Raw genomic sequence first — 15,536 nt, 5'->3', positions numbered from 1 at the left:
AAACAGGAAGGAAGAAATAAAGCATTTGAAATGTATCCCACAATTCCACTAAGAGGCATATTGAACTATTGTTTACATGTTTTTTTCTGCATGGGTCAGCTATCATGTTGTTGTTTGGTGATTTGCTCCTTTACTACACCCACTTCTGAGCAAACAAGCCATATAGGTTGATCATGTAGCCTACTGCTGTCATATAGCCTACTGTTCTTTCTTCCATAAAATAACTTTAATTCATATGGTTAACTCTATTATCCTTTCTACTTGTCCCTATAGTCATAGTTAATTTCGGGCTCATCATTTACAGCGGGGGACTGGCTGATCTGCTGCTCAGGCTACTTTTGTTTTTTAGGCCTATAGGCTACTGCATACACAGATCAAGCTTGAGTTTTGTTATCAATATTTGCATAATATTTGCAAAGTCTATGAATAGCCATATTGGATGATACCAAAATGCTGATATTTTAATTAATTTAATATGTTACTTGCGAATAGGTTGACAACGCTACAACGTCCAGTAGGTTATTAGCCCAATTACGCCGTTATAATCATGGCTAGCTCTCTTTACCAGTTACCACTTATGTCTGTCCTCTTCAAAAAAAATTGGAAGCATGGCACATTTGGCAGCATTTCCCTCCAATACTTTTCGTCTTTTTTACCTGGCCTTTTCAGTCCCTCATGGCATCTTTCTACCATGCATCCTCACTGACGCTTATCACTAAGGTAGGGCGGGCCCGACTGGTATCTGAGAAAACTTTTTAGGAAAGACGGGCTATATGGACCCAACCAATTAACTCACAACTTCTTGGGAGGGGAGAACAACCCATGCAGAGGCTGCGGTGTTAGGCGTAGAATGCGAACGTGTGTAGCCAACTTTAAAGGAAAATTCCGGTTTTTAGCACTTTAAGGCCCTTTTCTGGTTTGTTTTTGGATGAACTAGAGTGGTGGACACCGACATTTTGACGATTGGTCCTGTCTCAACTTTTCTGAGTCGTTTTGAATCGCCTTTGACTTCTCAGGGTGGCTGACAATGGGCATACTGTAGGCTACTCAAACATGTCCTAAAACAACCCTAAACGTTCGTTTTCAAAACTGTGCAACTCACTGAGTGGTTAGTGGTGTGCGTTGATGTTCCAAAACAAGTAGCGTACCGAAATACAATTGCTGTCGTCTTTTATTTGGCATTTTGTAAAATCCCATTGATTTCTGTTGGAAAACTCATTGCACGTTGATATTACTGCACCACCGGAAAGGGGTGCTGTTTACGTTTGGTTGTAGTCTTTTTTTTCGCTCGTCTCAGAAGGCTAGCTAGCGTGAGCAGAGGATTTAAATCATACATTGCGCCGATATATTTGTTTTAATCAACGAGCACCACTAACCACTCAGTGAGTTGCACAGTTTTGAAAACGAACGTTAAGGGTTGTTTTAGGACATGTTTGAGTAGCCTACTACAGTATGCCCATTGCCAGCCACCCTGAGAAGTCAAAGGCGATTCAAAACGAGTCAGAAAAGTCGAGACAGGACCAATCGTTGGTGAACTTGCACACAGTGATAGGGAATTCACTAAGATTGACTGGATACAGTGTCATTTTAATTCCAAGAGATTTGCATGTCATGTTTGCTGCACAACTATGGTTACACAGGGAGCAATCTATTTCAATGTGTGCCATGAGCCACATTTTTACTGACATCCGGGAATGCAAAGCAAAAAGAGATCGTGTATAAATAATGCAAATGTATCAAGATGTTTGCTACACAAACTGGTTTGTAGAGTCTTCCATGCAATTTCCAGTTAATTGCTTTTACCAGTGTAATGTTGTTTGAAAACATTTCTACTGGGGTGAACCAATGAGAGCCTCAGGCCAATTGAAAACAGCAGTATGCTCTTAATCTTGGAGTTTCTACTGTTTCATTGAGTCTTTTTTTATAGATCAATTCAGATTTGCCCATTACCATCCAAAACTAAAACGTATGGGTTTAATGATGGTCCTTTTAATAGCCAGTGACGTCTTCTGGACACAGATAAAAAGATAGACGTCTCAGTAGTACTTGATGAAATGTGGGCTCGTCTGATTCATTCGCCCCCATCTCAAGAGGCTTTTGTGTGTTGCCTTGCCGCCCGTCCTGACGAACGCTTTTAGTCATTAGTCATGAGCAGGCCTACTTCGCACATAGAACATACAGCTCACGTCCGCAACTAATTCAAAAACCAGCACGAGCTCGGGCATCATCACCATCAAAGGGGGCACCCAACCTTCTCGCGCATTTCACTCTACAGGTAGCTATCACGGCCGGTTGGTCTGCTAAAGAAAGCATGTTTTGACATGAGAATGGGACGAGGCAATGAAGCGTTCTGTCTTTTGACGGTGCGTCTCTCTCTTGGGAGTTCTGTCTTGCATCTACTGTCAGAGAGCCAACAAGTGAATCTTGTCGACATAAAATCATTCTCAGCCACCTCAGAGAATCACCTCGGTGATTAACGCACAGGCCCACAGTTTCGAATATAGTCTCTCTCTCTCTCTCTCTGAGTTAGCATTTTGGCATCAGCTCATCCCTGCATTTCTGCAATAGCCTACAGTGGAGATCAAATTTTAGTATTTGATACGTCTCTGTGTAAAACCTTGTTCACCTGCCCCCTCTACTCAAGCGGGTATTTCCACAAGGCTGTAGCTAGGGCGTTGAGGGATTTTTTCTCGCGGTTCTCGCTTGATTAGGTATTTTAAAGTTGGTAGGGTAGGGGCTCGCTCTCCTCTCACACGCTTTCGTTGTCACTGCCGCTGTCCAAGGTGCTGCAGCAGTAGTCCCGCCCCGCCCATCTCCATCAGACACGTGACGCTATGTCTCCGAGAGCTGACAAGCATAGGCAAAGCTCAGTGTAGAGGCAGATCGCACCTTCTCACACTGACAAACTACGGGGAGAAAGATATATATAATAGCTATATGTTGACAGCGTTGTAGATTCTTTTCAAATGCTCTACATTTGCCAGAGAAGACTTGGAAAGTGACATTTTTGTGGCGTTAAACTTCAGTATTTCCTCAGTCTAAAATGTGTTAACCCATCGGGTTTTCAGGGGGATCCGCATAAGCAGCCGTCTCTCCCATTCCTCGCATTCTCCAGACTCCAATGCAGTGATTCTTGTATCAAAATAAAAGACGGAAAAATTCGATGAGGAAGTCCACGCAAAGCTTCATCCGTTGGGCTGACCGAACAAGGGATCACGAAATGTTATTTTTATCCAGGTAAATATCTCTCTAAGTCATACCTTTGTTGTAACGACGAAAAGTGCCGTTATTTCGCGCGCTGAGGTGTGTGTAAGCTTATGTGCTCTCATTCTTGTTTGATTGGCGAATGTGAGCTTAAGCCCACGCACAAAGGATAACATATTAGAAATGTGAAATCGTTATAGCTTTTTAATGAGTATTTTCAGAATTACATTGTAAGGTGATAGCCTACTGTATCTAACGGTACGCAGTGTGCTTCGTTTCATTTTCCATGAAGTGTGAAGGGTTGCCTGTACAAGCATAATTTTTTTTTTAATTTTTAAAGAGGCGTTTTCTTTCAGGTTGAAGAGAAGATGGTTGATAATTGAGTAAGCTATGCGCATCTGAGTCATCTACTGCATTGGTCTTGACGAAAACGATTGATGTATGAATACCTTGTCTGGGCATGTAGCCTACCTCATAAACGTAGCTTCTGTGCATGGTCTGTTGGGGAGAACGACTAAAATGTTTAGTTCATCTAACTCTATTTACCATGATTTTAAATATTGTGCATGGGCTGCACCTTTATCTCATATAAAAAATCAACTCTTTGAAACAACTGTGTGTAAAACCGCAGCCGTGAGACCGCCGTGTTTACAGGCTTTCCTGAGCTATACTGTATAGTTAATGTGTAGCTGTCTGTGTGGAGCTCTGGCTATGTTTTTTTTTTTTTTTTTTTTTTAAAGCGCACCTTGTCGCACTACACGACATGTGAATAATGAACATCCTTTCGACTCAGCAGAGCTCCTGCTGAACATAAGCCCTGTCAGTAAACACGCGGCATTAAGGCATGAAAAGATTGGTTTAGATCAGTTGACAGACAGGCCGGAGGCGAGACAACTGCGGTGTCATTAATGCTTAAGAGGGGCGAGATAAGCCTCCGCCCCGGGAAGGTTTTGGGAGACAGTGTGAAACTATTCTTCACACGTGGGATTGGCTCTAATGCGCACTGTTATGAGGGGCTCCCAAGGCCCCTTAGGTCAGTGAAGAGGTCCAAAGGAAATGGGTCCTCTAGTCGTTGTAACTTCCCCTGACCAATAGTCTGAACAATGTTACAATGTTTAGATTGATAAAGCTGTTAAATGATATTTAGGACATGGCTAGAGCTATGGAGATTTGGATAAAGTGCAATTTAATCAGGAATTAATTATACATTTGTTGTAGGATGGGTTTTCAAAACCTGAAGCACAGTGGCTGCACTGTAACCAACAGTACTGTAGGCTATGTCATCAAACATTATATTCTTGTAGGGACCATCATGTTTATCATGGCTTATAGAAATATTTAAATATGCACTTCAGATGTCACACATGGGGCTGCAGGTTGATAATTATGATATGATCCATTCATGCAAATAGGCTACAGTTTCAATATAATTATTTGCTTTCAATTTGTTTCTTTACAATTTATTGTGTGTGTGTGTGTGTGTGTGTGTGTTTGTGAGACAGCAAGAGAGAGAGAAAGAGAGAGAGAACCTGTATTAATGATGCCCATGCTAAAAAAAAATCAGAAATGTGTGTATGCACGCTTTACAAGGAACATCGGAAATGCTGCTGCACTGAAACAAGCCTGTTTCTTCTACACAGACACATCAAGTGTTTGTACTGTACAGTGTTAAAGTAGCAATTTTTAAAGGTCACAAGACAACTCATGACAAAGATCCTACCCACCTAGAGTGGTTTTCTCTGTAAACAAGGACATATACAGTAAGCTAGCATTCACAAGCTTCCCTTCCAAACCATTGATACAAGCTGTTGGTCACTCATCTCAGGAGTATAGTACACATACTGTATTTCAATGTCCTTAAAGAACTAGAGTTGCAGATAGGAAAACAAGCATGCCATTCTTTTCTGTTCACATTGCAATTTTATTTGATATGTAGGAAATGAAAACATGTTCATCTTATTTTTGGAAAAGATGAATGCAATTGCAAATTGTTCCACCTGACAGATTGAATGTGTGAATCCATGTTGTTTTGTGTTCTTTGCAGATTGCTGATGGATAGGAGCAAACGGATGTGATTAGGAGATTTGTGTGGAAGGGAGGCCCCTCTAGGGGCTGTGTCTGACAGCTGTTGTAGTTTCCAGCGACAGGCAACAGACAAGACAATGCCTGCGTTTTGCAGTAGTGCTTCTTAATGCAATTAAAATCCAGGGTAATTATACCTGGCAGTTGAGGAGATGATGGATATACAGTATATTATCAAAGTCCCTCTGTAGCACACCTGGATAGGCATCTTCTTTCTTGAAAGGACAATCAGACCCATCAATATTTATAGAATTGAATTCCAAAAAGGCTTTCATAACAGTACAAATCAGCCTTGGAGACTAGTTAAACTACATGGTGAAAAATGACATTAGACTATGTAAAGGTAAATGTTGCCATGTTGATATTCTTCTAGAACTGGCAATCTAGATCTTTCTTAGAATTATTTTGTAACGGCATCCTTTGCTGAAAAAAAAAGCACAAAGGTTTCAAACATGAGCTTTTCAATTCGGAGCGGTGCTCATTTGATCTGGATAGGTCTGCTGGGCTGCTGTCTGGTAGATATTGGGGCTAGTATGGAATTCACTGGGGCGGAGGGCCAGTGGGCCAGATTCCCCATGTGGAATGCCTGCTGCGAGAGCGAAATGAGTTTCAATATGAAAACCAAGAGCTCGCACGGACTTCTCATGTATTTCGATGATGAAGGATTCTGCGACTTTTTGGAACTCCTCATCCACAACGGGAGGCTAAACCTGCGCTTCTCCATCTTCTGTGCCGAGCCGGCCTCTGTGCTCTCCGACACAGCGGTCAACGACAGCCGCTGGCACGCTATAACCGTGCGCAGGAACTTCAAAAACACCACGCTGGTAGTGGACCAGGAGGTAAAGATGGTGGAGGTGAAGTCTAAAAGAAGGGACATGACTGTGTTCAGTAATCTATTCCTAGGAGGTATACCCCCTGAACTGCGCTCCGTGGCACTGCGGCTTACCTCTGCAGCCATCAAAGACGTGGTGCCATTCAAAGGCTGGATAACCAATCTGAAAGTGAACGGCTCTGAGCCCGTGCTCATTGCTAGCGAGGGCGTTAACAGCGGCATTTGTGGAGCTGACCACGTTTGCCAGAACGGAGGAGTCTGCAGCATTGTCAACGAGGAGGCCATTTGTGACTGTTCAGACACCGGATATGAAGGGAAAGATTGCAGTGAAGGTAAGATCCTTGGATTACCTCTATCAGTGTTGTGAAAAATCTTTTGACTTTAAGTCATGTCAGTATGTTTTAGCAGAGTTGTCTAATGGGCCGTTTTTCACATGTTGGAGCATGAATATCCCAATCAGTTGAGGGCAGGCTTAAGCATCCGCATGGTCTTGGGATATGATCATCATTTGCGACCTACCATGGAGGACATCTCTGTTTGACGTCATTGCTGAGCTTCTCAAACCATAGCGATGAATACAATCTACACAATGCATTCACCAAAATTCTGAGCTTCGTTTACCTCATTGATGGCCTACTTCACAGAACACTTCACAGATTGTTATTTGCTTAATAGCAACAACCAGCCAGGTCTTTAAAACTGAATTCTCTCAACTTGCTTTGCTTGAGGCCATACAGTTAAACATATGGCTGTTTTAACACAGCAACTTTTGTAATTCAAATCAGCATGATGCAGTAAGACTCTGGGTATTTTCATAGAGGCAGAGAAGACGTCTGGACAAACTTAATAAATGCATACATGTCTCCAAACAGTAATACTCCCACGTTACATTCTACTTTTCATGTAGTTCTTCTTTCTGTACCCTGGATTATGCATGGGAAAGGGTTATGCATGGCTTGGTTTTAAATGTACAGTAAGGAGGATACATAATCAGGAGTGTGGCTAAAATCAATCAAATACTGATCAAAGACTGATCTTCCTTGGTCTCTAATAGAGTGCTAGATTTGTCTAACTCCCTCTTGTGGTCAGATGTCACTCTTTTTTCTGTCCTCTCCATCTTCTTTCTTTCCTTTTTTTGTCATTTTGATAATCATTTCTGTGGACTAATCTCAATGATCTTGATGTTGATAATTCTGTGTTTGGGTAAGCCCTTGGCTGATGAGAGAAACTGTTGCCACAGACACAGTTGCCAGTGCAGAGACCTTCCTTTAATGTCAACGGAGCCTTTTGAAGTATTGCCATACAGTATATAGACACAGTGATCTATATTTCTGGTGTGCAGTATAGAAGCACAATTAGAATCTTCTCATCTCCATTCCCCTGTAATCCTGTGTCATGGGACAAAGAGTGCTGATTCTGATAAGGAGTGCGCCATGTCCACCGCGTTGGTGATTGTTGTTTTTCCAAAACTGAGCAGGGTTAGGCGAGTGAGCGTGATGAGCAGTAGCAGGTAGAGGACTGTCTCTCAGAATGAGTCATGGCGCTGCCCATAAGGCCCTAGCTGTCCTCTGCGGAGTGGCTAAGATGACACATTGGCGTTTGTGGAGCAGGAGAAGCCCTTTGGCTCTCGCAGTCCCAAGTTTCAGTGCAAGGTGAAGAAGTGCTCTAATTTGTGGCGGACTGGTCAAGGCCACGCACTGGTGTGTCACCGGACACTGCGCTCTGACTCATGTTTGGGGCTTCTGTGCAGAATGAAAATGTTGTTTTCATGAGGTGAATTAGGGGACCATTTTGCAGTTTGAGCTGGTTCAGTGGAGGAATGAGCTGCGTGTTGATGAGTGGTTCCTATCTGTGGGACAGTAGTTCATGGCAGTACCCCCCCCCCCCCCCCCCCCCCCCCCCCAGTAGTGAGCCTGAGTGAGGTGACCTTTGTCAGCATGTCTGCTTTTGTTTTTGTCATCTGCCTTTACACATGAGGGAAAAGAGATCCTGTAACTAAAATTGAAGGTCACAGAGCGAGACACAGATAAATCTAGATGGTATCTGTTCAGAGGGTTATTCTTAACTCAAATCCGGTCAACCTAATTCTGTCTCTTTATTCTAAGGAAAATGGAAGAAAGAAATCCGGCACCCAAAAATGTGTGAGGGAAAAAGAGGCCAGTTCAGACCAAGTGTCTGTCGAACGCCGTCAGGGAGGAGGGGCGAGCTTGTACCATCGCCACAAAGGCGTCAGCCACCACAAGGACTAATGTTAGATGCCTCCGTAGCCGAGATGTGTGTTTTCATGCTGTGGGGATTGGTGGGTGCGGTCTGGAGAATTAAAGGCGGCCTCTCCGAGCACGCTTTGTCATTCTCCCACCAGGTGGAGGGGTAATAACCTGCTTCAGCGAGGCAGGTGCGAGCAGCCCAGCAGGGGGCTAGAGGCCCAGGGCAGCGCTGCTGTGCATGGCAAGCTGGCATGTTATGAGACTGCTTCCCTCCTTAGTGTGGGCTGTTACTGAAAACGCTGGCAAATTGTCTGAACTGGAGAGTAGCCAAGGCCCAGGGCTGGGTTGCATTCTTTGAATTGTCTAAGGGCACTGTTGGGCAGTGGTGTGGTGGTGTACGCTTAAAAGGGAACGCTTTCAATCGCTCAACAAGTTGGTCCCCAGGAAAACTAGACTACATTCACAAATCATGTGCGCGAATTTGTGTGTGCTTGTTCTTGCCGTGGATTTGGATTGTTCCGGTGGTTTTGAAATGCTTTCTTTATTTAATAAAATCAGTCCGTTGATGGGAAAGTCAATTTGAAGCCAACACAATGCAGGCAGAGTACGGAGTAACGGAGGTCATTCATCTTCAGCCTTTCAACTAGTCCTTTCCATGTAATTAATTCTATTTTCCCCTGGCCTGGGTTGACAGGGAGAAGAGCTCACAATACAGTTTGGCATGATTAGTCTTAATTATGGAGGACACTTGTTATTCAGACATGGAGAGGACAGACAGAAAGCCATTATGCGTTTTGTGTGTGTGGCCACATTTTCCTTCAGCAGCGTAGCGGAGTTCTTCTGGCTATATTTAACCTCGTCCCCCATGTCCCCTGAGCATACTGTCCTGCTCTTTTGGTCCCGTGTGCTGTTGCTCGTCTGGCTCTCTCTCTGGGGAGATGTCCACTTGTAGAGTTTGGCCACTGACCTACTGATTCCTTTTTTCAGAACCAATATTTAACGAGCACATGCCAGAGATGGGGATGGTTTTACTGTTCCCAATAACTCATTAAAATTGATATTCTATGTCATAGACATAGTTCTGCATGTTTAGCAGTTTATATAAGTCCAGCTTTGCGTATCACAGACCATTAGCCAGCTCTTGCCAGTTATCCAGCAGCACCAATATTGAAACCACTGCAGCTCTGGAAGTGGAATATACAGCACACAGTTCTGTTGTAATTACCAATCCAATATCACTCCAGATTGAATTAGAGCTCTTAATCTTTGTGTGGATGAGATGATATAGCTTTAGCTTGCCACTCAGTATTGATCCTCAGGAGAATCATTCAGCTGGCACAGAGTGACAGAATGACAAGTTGGATCTCACAGGACTGCCAGGCACAAGGAGGCTGGATTGACACTGAATGTGTCTGAGAAAACATGCTTTTCTTTGTGCTGAGGCATGGCTGGTTCTGGCCTCCAATTAAAGGCTGGTTGCCATTATGCTGTGGTTCCTCCTGCCATTCAAACATATCAGAATGATTTTGTCTCTGCTGCAAGCTCATTGGCGGGCTAAAAGATTAGGGTAGATCACAGGACGTTTGGCTAATCTGCCGCTACGTTAGTGAGTCCACTGAAAAGGCATAAGTGCTTTGAAGTGTAGCACGAGCGCTAATCTTATGAGAGGCGTTTAGTTGCCCTCATGGCCACTCCATGCTTCATCCTCCACTTCCTGGACATGATCTCCCTCCCAGCCTCTCTGTGGAGAGCAAAGATTTTAGAGCGTAGCGCTCTAGAATCTTTGATGGAGGGTGTGTTATCAGGTTAGTTGCCATGACGCTGATGAGAGCAGTGTGGTCCTCCAAGTCAGCATGACAGATGACACCCCTCTCTCTCTCCATCCTTCGCTCCTATAATTTTCAGCACTCTCTCTCTCTCTCTCTCTCTCTCTCTCAGTCTTGGGAGGGGTCCTTACAATCAGGGTGTGCACAGCAAGCAGGCAGCAGAGATGGGCTCTTCACCCCACTGTAGAGCTGCTGGGCAGGAAAGACCGTGTTTATTCGGAACAATTTCAGCCATGGTTGTCTATCTGTGTGTGTGTGTGTGTGTGTGTGTGTGTGTGTGTGTGTGTGTGTGTGTGTGTGTCTGTCTGTCCTTTTCCTCACAAACAATTCTTCATCTCCTCTCCACCACTGAGAATCAGGCAGTGTGCAATGCAGGCAGCTCAGAAAGAGACGTCAGCTCGATGCGATTCCTCATCCCCCCTCGCCCGGCGTGCTTTAGCGGGCGGCGGAGCGCAGGACAGCGCTTGACATGATCCTGATACGCCCGTCACTGCAGTGCAAACACAGACGCCACAATGCCAGGCTGGCCGTGTCAGGATAACGGGCCTTAGTGTGCATGCCTGCAAAAATACCCTCCTTATGCCAGGGGTACCAACACTGCCTAATGTCACCCTAATAATCCCCTACCTGGCACAAGTCGAGACAGTTAGTCATCATCCATACTGGGAAAGAAAAAGGACAGTCTTTCCCATCATGTAGCATAGAATTTAGCGATCATTTTGTAGTAGCTATTACCGATATTTGTGTGCGGCCAAACTACCATTATGTATTGTTTCTTGTACCAGAAAATGGAACACAATGGTCTTGTAATTCATACTCTAAATGTCATCAGCCACTGCAACATCAATTTTGATCCTTTCTACCATGAGACATAACTCTTTCTATTGGTTGTTTTCTCTCATTTTCTCGTGCTCCATGTTTTCGTTGGCTCTTGTCTTTTGTGGTGCATGCTCTTTGTGTTGGGTCGGGTGGTCCTGGCTGCATTGGTAAGTTCTGGGTCAATACTCTGCTCCTGATGCAATGCAGACGAGGTAGGAACATTTGAACCCATTTTACAGAAGCAAAAGAAGCAAAGTGTCTGCTACTGAGATATATGCTTTGCCAAGGTGCTCCAGGATCTACTATGGAGAGAGGATGAGGGAAGTATTTAGAATGTGTGTGTGAGTGTGTGGTAAGACCAGCAGTGAGACACAAGTGAGACAGAGAGAGATAATATTCCTAATGCTATTTTCTATGTAATGCACTGTTAAAATGTCAGAACAACAAATCCTACATCCTCATTTAAACAAACTACTATAGTCACCACGGTAGTTGTAACATAGCAGTTTTAATATGGCCTGTTTGCTTGGTATTGTGCTTCCTCTGAATCAACTGACTGACTGCTGTTGTTCTCTTTTATTAGGTTTATGCCCCTTCTCCTGTATAATTTGATGCTTCTGAAACACATGCATGGCTCACACCTTAATCCTATTCACACCAGACTGCAACACAATAGACTCTTAAATAAAGAGAAGCAGTGTGGGGCCACTGACTCACATCTGATCAATGGCAGCTGTAATGGCTTGCTGTTCTAATTGTAATGTTTACAACAGAATCCCCATCGCAATAATACAATCTAGCAATGCCGTATTTTCTCCCTCTGAGCTGTTAGCCGTACTTATTGACAAACCCAGTATTATCACTAGACACAATTAGCTGCATAAAATATTGGTAGTTTGATTTTTTTCTAGTTCCCAAAATATGATACTTATTATATCACAGAAGGTTTTATCTGTGGTATGGACCCTTTCAAGAGAGTTCCATTATCAGCATCATAGTTGGCCCCACATGACTTCCTTTTTAACATTCCATATGTGATCTTAATGCAGAGGAAGTAGATTGGGGCCCAAATAGAACGTTCAAGCATTGTTTTTGTTTTTATTGATGAAAGGGTCTATAAATCCCATATGGGAAATGATAAAAGAAAACAAATAAATGTGGCCAATTGGGACATGCTCTGTGCCCATCGACCCTTCAGTCGGGTGTCAGACAAGAACAAAATGATTTCATTCTAATAAATGAAAACAAATGATACAGCAGCAAAAGCACGATCAGTCCCCACCTCCCTGCCCACCACAACAGCATGTCTTAGCATGCCTCCCTCCCTCAGATGTTGTTCAGACACCATCACATTTTGAACGTGAGTGGATTTTTATTTTGTAGCATAGGCTGGAGAAACATAGGCCGGAAAAGAGTTAATTATCAAACTAAGAGTAAGTCTTTGGCATATAGAACAGCTTAACACAGGCCCACGCATGGGATGCTGGATTCTTTGTTCAACTATTTGTCTGACGCATGGTAACCACGGTAACCTTTTTTTTTGCAATGGGCCACTCTCCAGTCTGCATGCCTCTTAATCGATGTCTTCCTCTTTCTCTTCTCGCCTTGGCTGCATCCCTCCGAAGATGTCTATGTGGCAGGTGGGTGATTTTCCTTACTTCTTTTTCTTCTTCTTTCTCCTGCTCTCTCTCTCTCTCTCTCTCTCTCTCTCTCTCTTTCTCTCTCTCTTTTTTTTCCATTACCCCTCCACCTCCTTCTCTCTCCCTTCATGTTTCAAACTGATTCTTGTGAAGGGACTGTGTGTATGTGTCTCCCGTGGGCCTGCAGAATGGTAAGTGGGGCTCTGAGGGCCAACTGGGATCCAGGTATGGAGTACAAGGTATAAAAGCTCATTTGGTTGTTGTCTTGCCTAAGCGGTTTACTGAAGGCACGGTTGAACACAGACCAGGTGGGAATGAGTTTGCCCATTACCCAGGCCATTAAACTGAGCTCAGGCCGGTCCCCCATTATTTGCAGAACCCAGAGGTAAAGAATGCAGCAGCAATATGCACATAGGAATATGTAACAGCCCCCGTTGTCAGAAAGGCATGGATGCACGCACGCACACACACACACACACACACACACACACACACGCATACACACACACACACATATGCACACACACATATGCACATGGACACACACACACACACACACACACACACACACACACACACACACACACACATATGCACACATATGCACACACACACACACGCACCCACACAATACGTACCCAATATATGCACATATATATATATATATATATATGTGTGCACACCCAAGTGAATACTCTATGTAAAACATGCAATCTAAAACTGGGACACATACATTTAGACAGAAATGCTGTCCACTTCCCCCAAACTGCACTGTGTGCTCGGGGGACAGAGGGTAAGCGCTGCGGACAGATCACGCTCCACGTCTCCCGCACATCTCTCCACTGCACAGGATAGTGTCACGGCAGGTAAAATACGGGTCCCATTATAATTCATTCCTCTTGAGGTCTTGTACTATTTTCATTAAAAAGGGAAAAGCCATGTCGCTATGCGGGTAATAGGGTAGCCGCTGGAGAAAATGAGATGGGCTTTGCATGAGGCTGGCTGGAGTGCAACATGAAATCTAACTTGTCTTTTTTTGTTGATGTGAAACACTTGCAGCCAAAGTGGTTATTGCCGGGAGAGAAATTTATTTTAATATAGCTTGGCAGACCTAATGGGAATATTTGGTCCCGTTATCCCTGTTAAAATGAATATCCCATTACAGAATGTGTTATTTTTGTCTGTCCTGATGATTATGTGACACTTTTTAGGGGAGGGGAGGTTATGATAAGTTAGCACGTCTGTGGGCACCTAAGCACCTAACATCAGTAATCACTGTCTCTACTTTAATTTCGGTCAAAAAAATTCTGCTTCATGTGACAGGCAAAGCATTGCAACCATCTAGGTTGAGAAAATGCTTTATTTTGAGAAACTCAAACTCCCATAAACCTCCTCTCTCCTCCTGCCTCTGCTCCCCCATGCCCCCCCACCTCAGTGCTGTGGGCATCACTGACTCTGGTGATGTCTGCGTGTCAGTGAGACCAAAACAGAACACCCCCTTTCCCATGATCCCTTTCTTTGTGCTGACTGTGCTCTTGTTTTCCCTCAAGGTCTTGCGCACCTGATGATGGCCGACCAAGGTATGGGTTTGCTTTCCTTTTCTTCCATTTCCCCCCTCTTTGCCTCCATCATATGCCTCCATGCCTCTATCCTTCCTCCCCTCCTCCCCTCCTCCCCCGGTCCTCTCCATCTCTCCCCTCTCACCGCTGGTAGCAATGTCCCCGGGGAGCTGCTTTCTTTCCGACTTGGTGCTGATGAGTCGATGGATGGTTTGGTCTCTATCCTTTCTTATTGTTTTAAATTTCCTCAGACAGCTGCTTTCATGCTCTTCTATCAAATGTCTGTTTTGTTTTTGTTTTTGTTTGCTCTTCTCTGTGTGTTCCTGTCGTCTGCTGTTGAACGTCTCTCCGCTCTCGTCTCTTTGTGTGTTGAGGGAAGTATGTCTCACACCAGTGGAGTTGTAATGGCGGTGGTTAGCTCTCTGGGAGACTATTTGCCTTGTCTGTATGTTTGTGTCCTCTCCTCCATTTTGTGCTCTCCACCTTTCCCCCATTCCTCCTCTAGCATGCCCCTCTCCTCTCTGCCCCTCCCTGCTCTGCTCTGCTCACTCCTTCCCACTCTGGCCGGTGCATGGTGTGGGTAATGAGACAGCTTGACATTTCCTTACTCTTTTAATCTTACGTAAGGTCACAACTCTCACTGTTGCCTCTTTCCTCTTCTTTGTGTGCTCCTTCTCTCTGTCTCTCTGGAAATTCTCCTCTGGAACACACTGTGTCTATACCATAGGTAAAAGTAAAGGTACTTATATGTTTCTTTTATTCCTTAACATATATGACTGTACGCTTGCCATGTATATTCCTGTCCTTCTGGCTTTATACATGTGTTTGTGCCCTATGTGCTGATGGTCAATTGATTCTGTGGTTTATCTAAAACATGGGAGAGGAGGACTGACAAAAGGTAGGTGGGTCTCCCTGGAGATATGAACATTGGGTTTGACGTCAGTTGTCCATGTTCTCCTGTCAACACCAATATGCCACTGTACATTTGATTATGCAGTTGAGTCATATTCTAGTCATATTCTAAATTGGAATCTTTCCTTGTGTGTTTAATGGTTCTGAGTTGGCTCCCAAGCCTCCAGAAAAGGGAACACCCTCTCACAACAGCAGGTTAATTAGATCACACCAACCTGCCAGGGGACTTAAATCACATGATAAGAATTTCCATGCTTCTGTGGGGTTGGATGTTTTTTTTTTAACCTACCAGGTGTGTCTTTCCTCGGATTGCAATGAAAAAAAAAACACTGTGAAACGAAGGTGTGAAGCATTTTACTTTTTAAATTAAATATGCAGTTCACAAATAGTGAAGTTAGTGTTCCATGCACATTGTTGCTCTTTAAATGGTGTTTATATGATGGTGCGGTGGGATG

At 44.0% G+C, this 15,536-nt stretch overlaps 1 protein-coding gene across 18 annotated transcripts in view; it reads left to right on the top strand.

The window, feature by feature from the left end:
• Positions 1–2,838: 2,838 nt before the first annotated feature.
• Positions 2,839–15,536, top strand: part of nrxn1a (neurexin 1a) — a 141,432-nt gene continuing 128,734 nt past the window's right edge. For 10 of the 18 annotated variants that reach the window (XM_048267755.1, XM_048267757.1, XM_048267749.1 and 7 more), the window contains exons 1-5: positions 2,840–3,237; positions 5,249–6,450; positions 12,596–12,610; positions 14,161–14,190; positions 14,897–14,908. In XM_048267755.1, the coding sequence (XP_048123712.1) occupies positions 5,739–6,450; positions 12,596–12,610; positions 14,161–14,190; positions 14,897–14,908 (769 nt within the window). In that variant the 5' untranslated portion in view covers positions 2,840–3,237; positions 5,249–5,738. Of the gene's footprint in view, positions 3,238–5,248; positions 6,451–12,595; positions 12,611–14,160; positions 14,191–14,896; positions 14,909–15,536 lie in introns of all 18 variants that reach the window. The other 8 variants (XM_048267747.1, XM_048267752.1, XM_048267741.1 and 5 more) reach the window with 5 other exon arrangements.

Source organism: Alosa alosa, chromosome 17, assembly GCF_017589495.1.
Source record: "Alosa alosa isolate M-15738 ecotype Scorff River chromosome 17, AALO_Geno_1.1, whole genome shotgun sequence".
Taxonomy (NCBI): domain Eukaryota; kingdom Metazoa; phylum Chordata; class Actinopteri; order Clupeiformes; family Clupeidae; genus Alosa; species Alosa alosa.
Note: the sequence above shows the minus strand (reverse complement) of the source record. Positions and strands in the feature narration are given on the sequence as shown.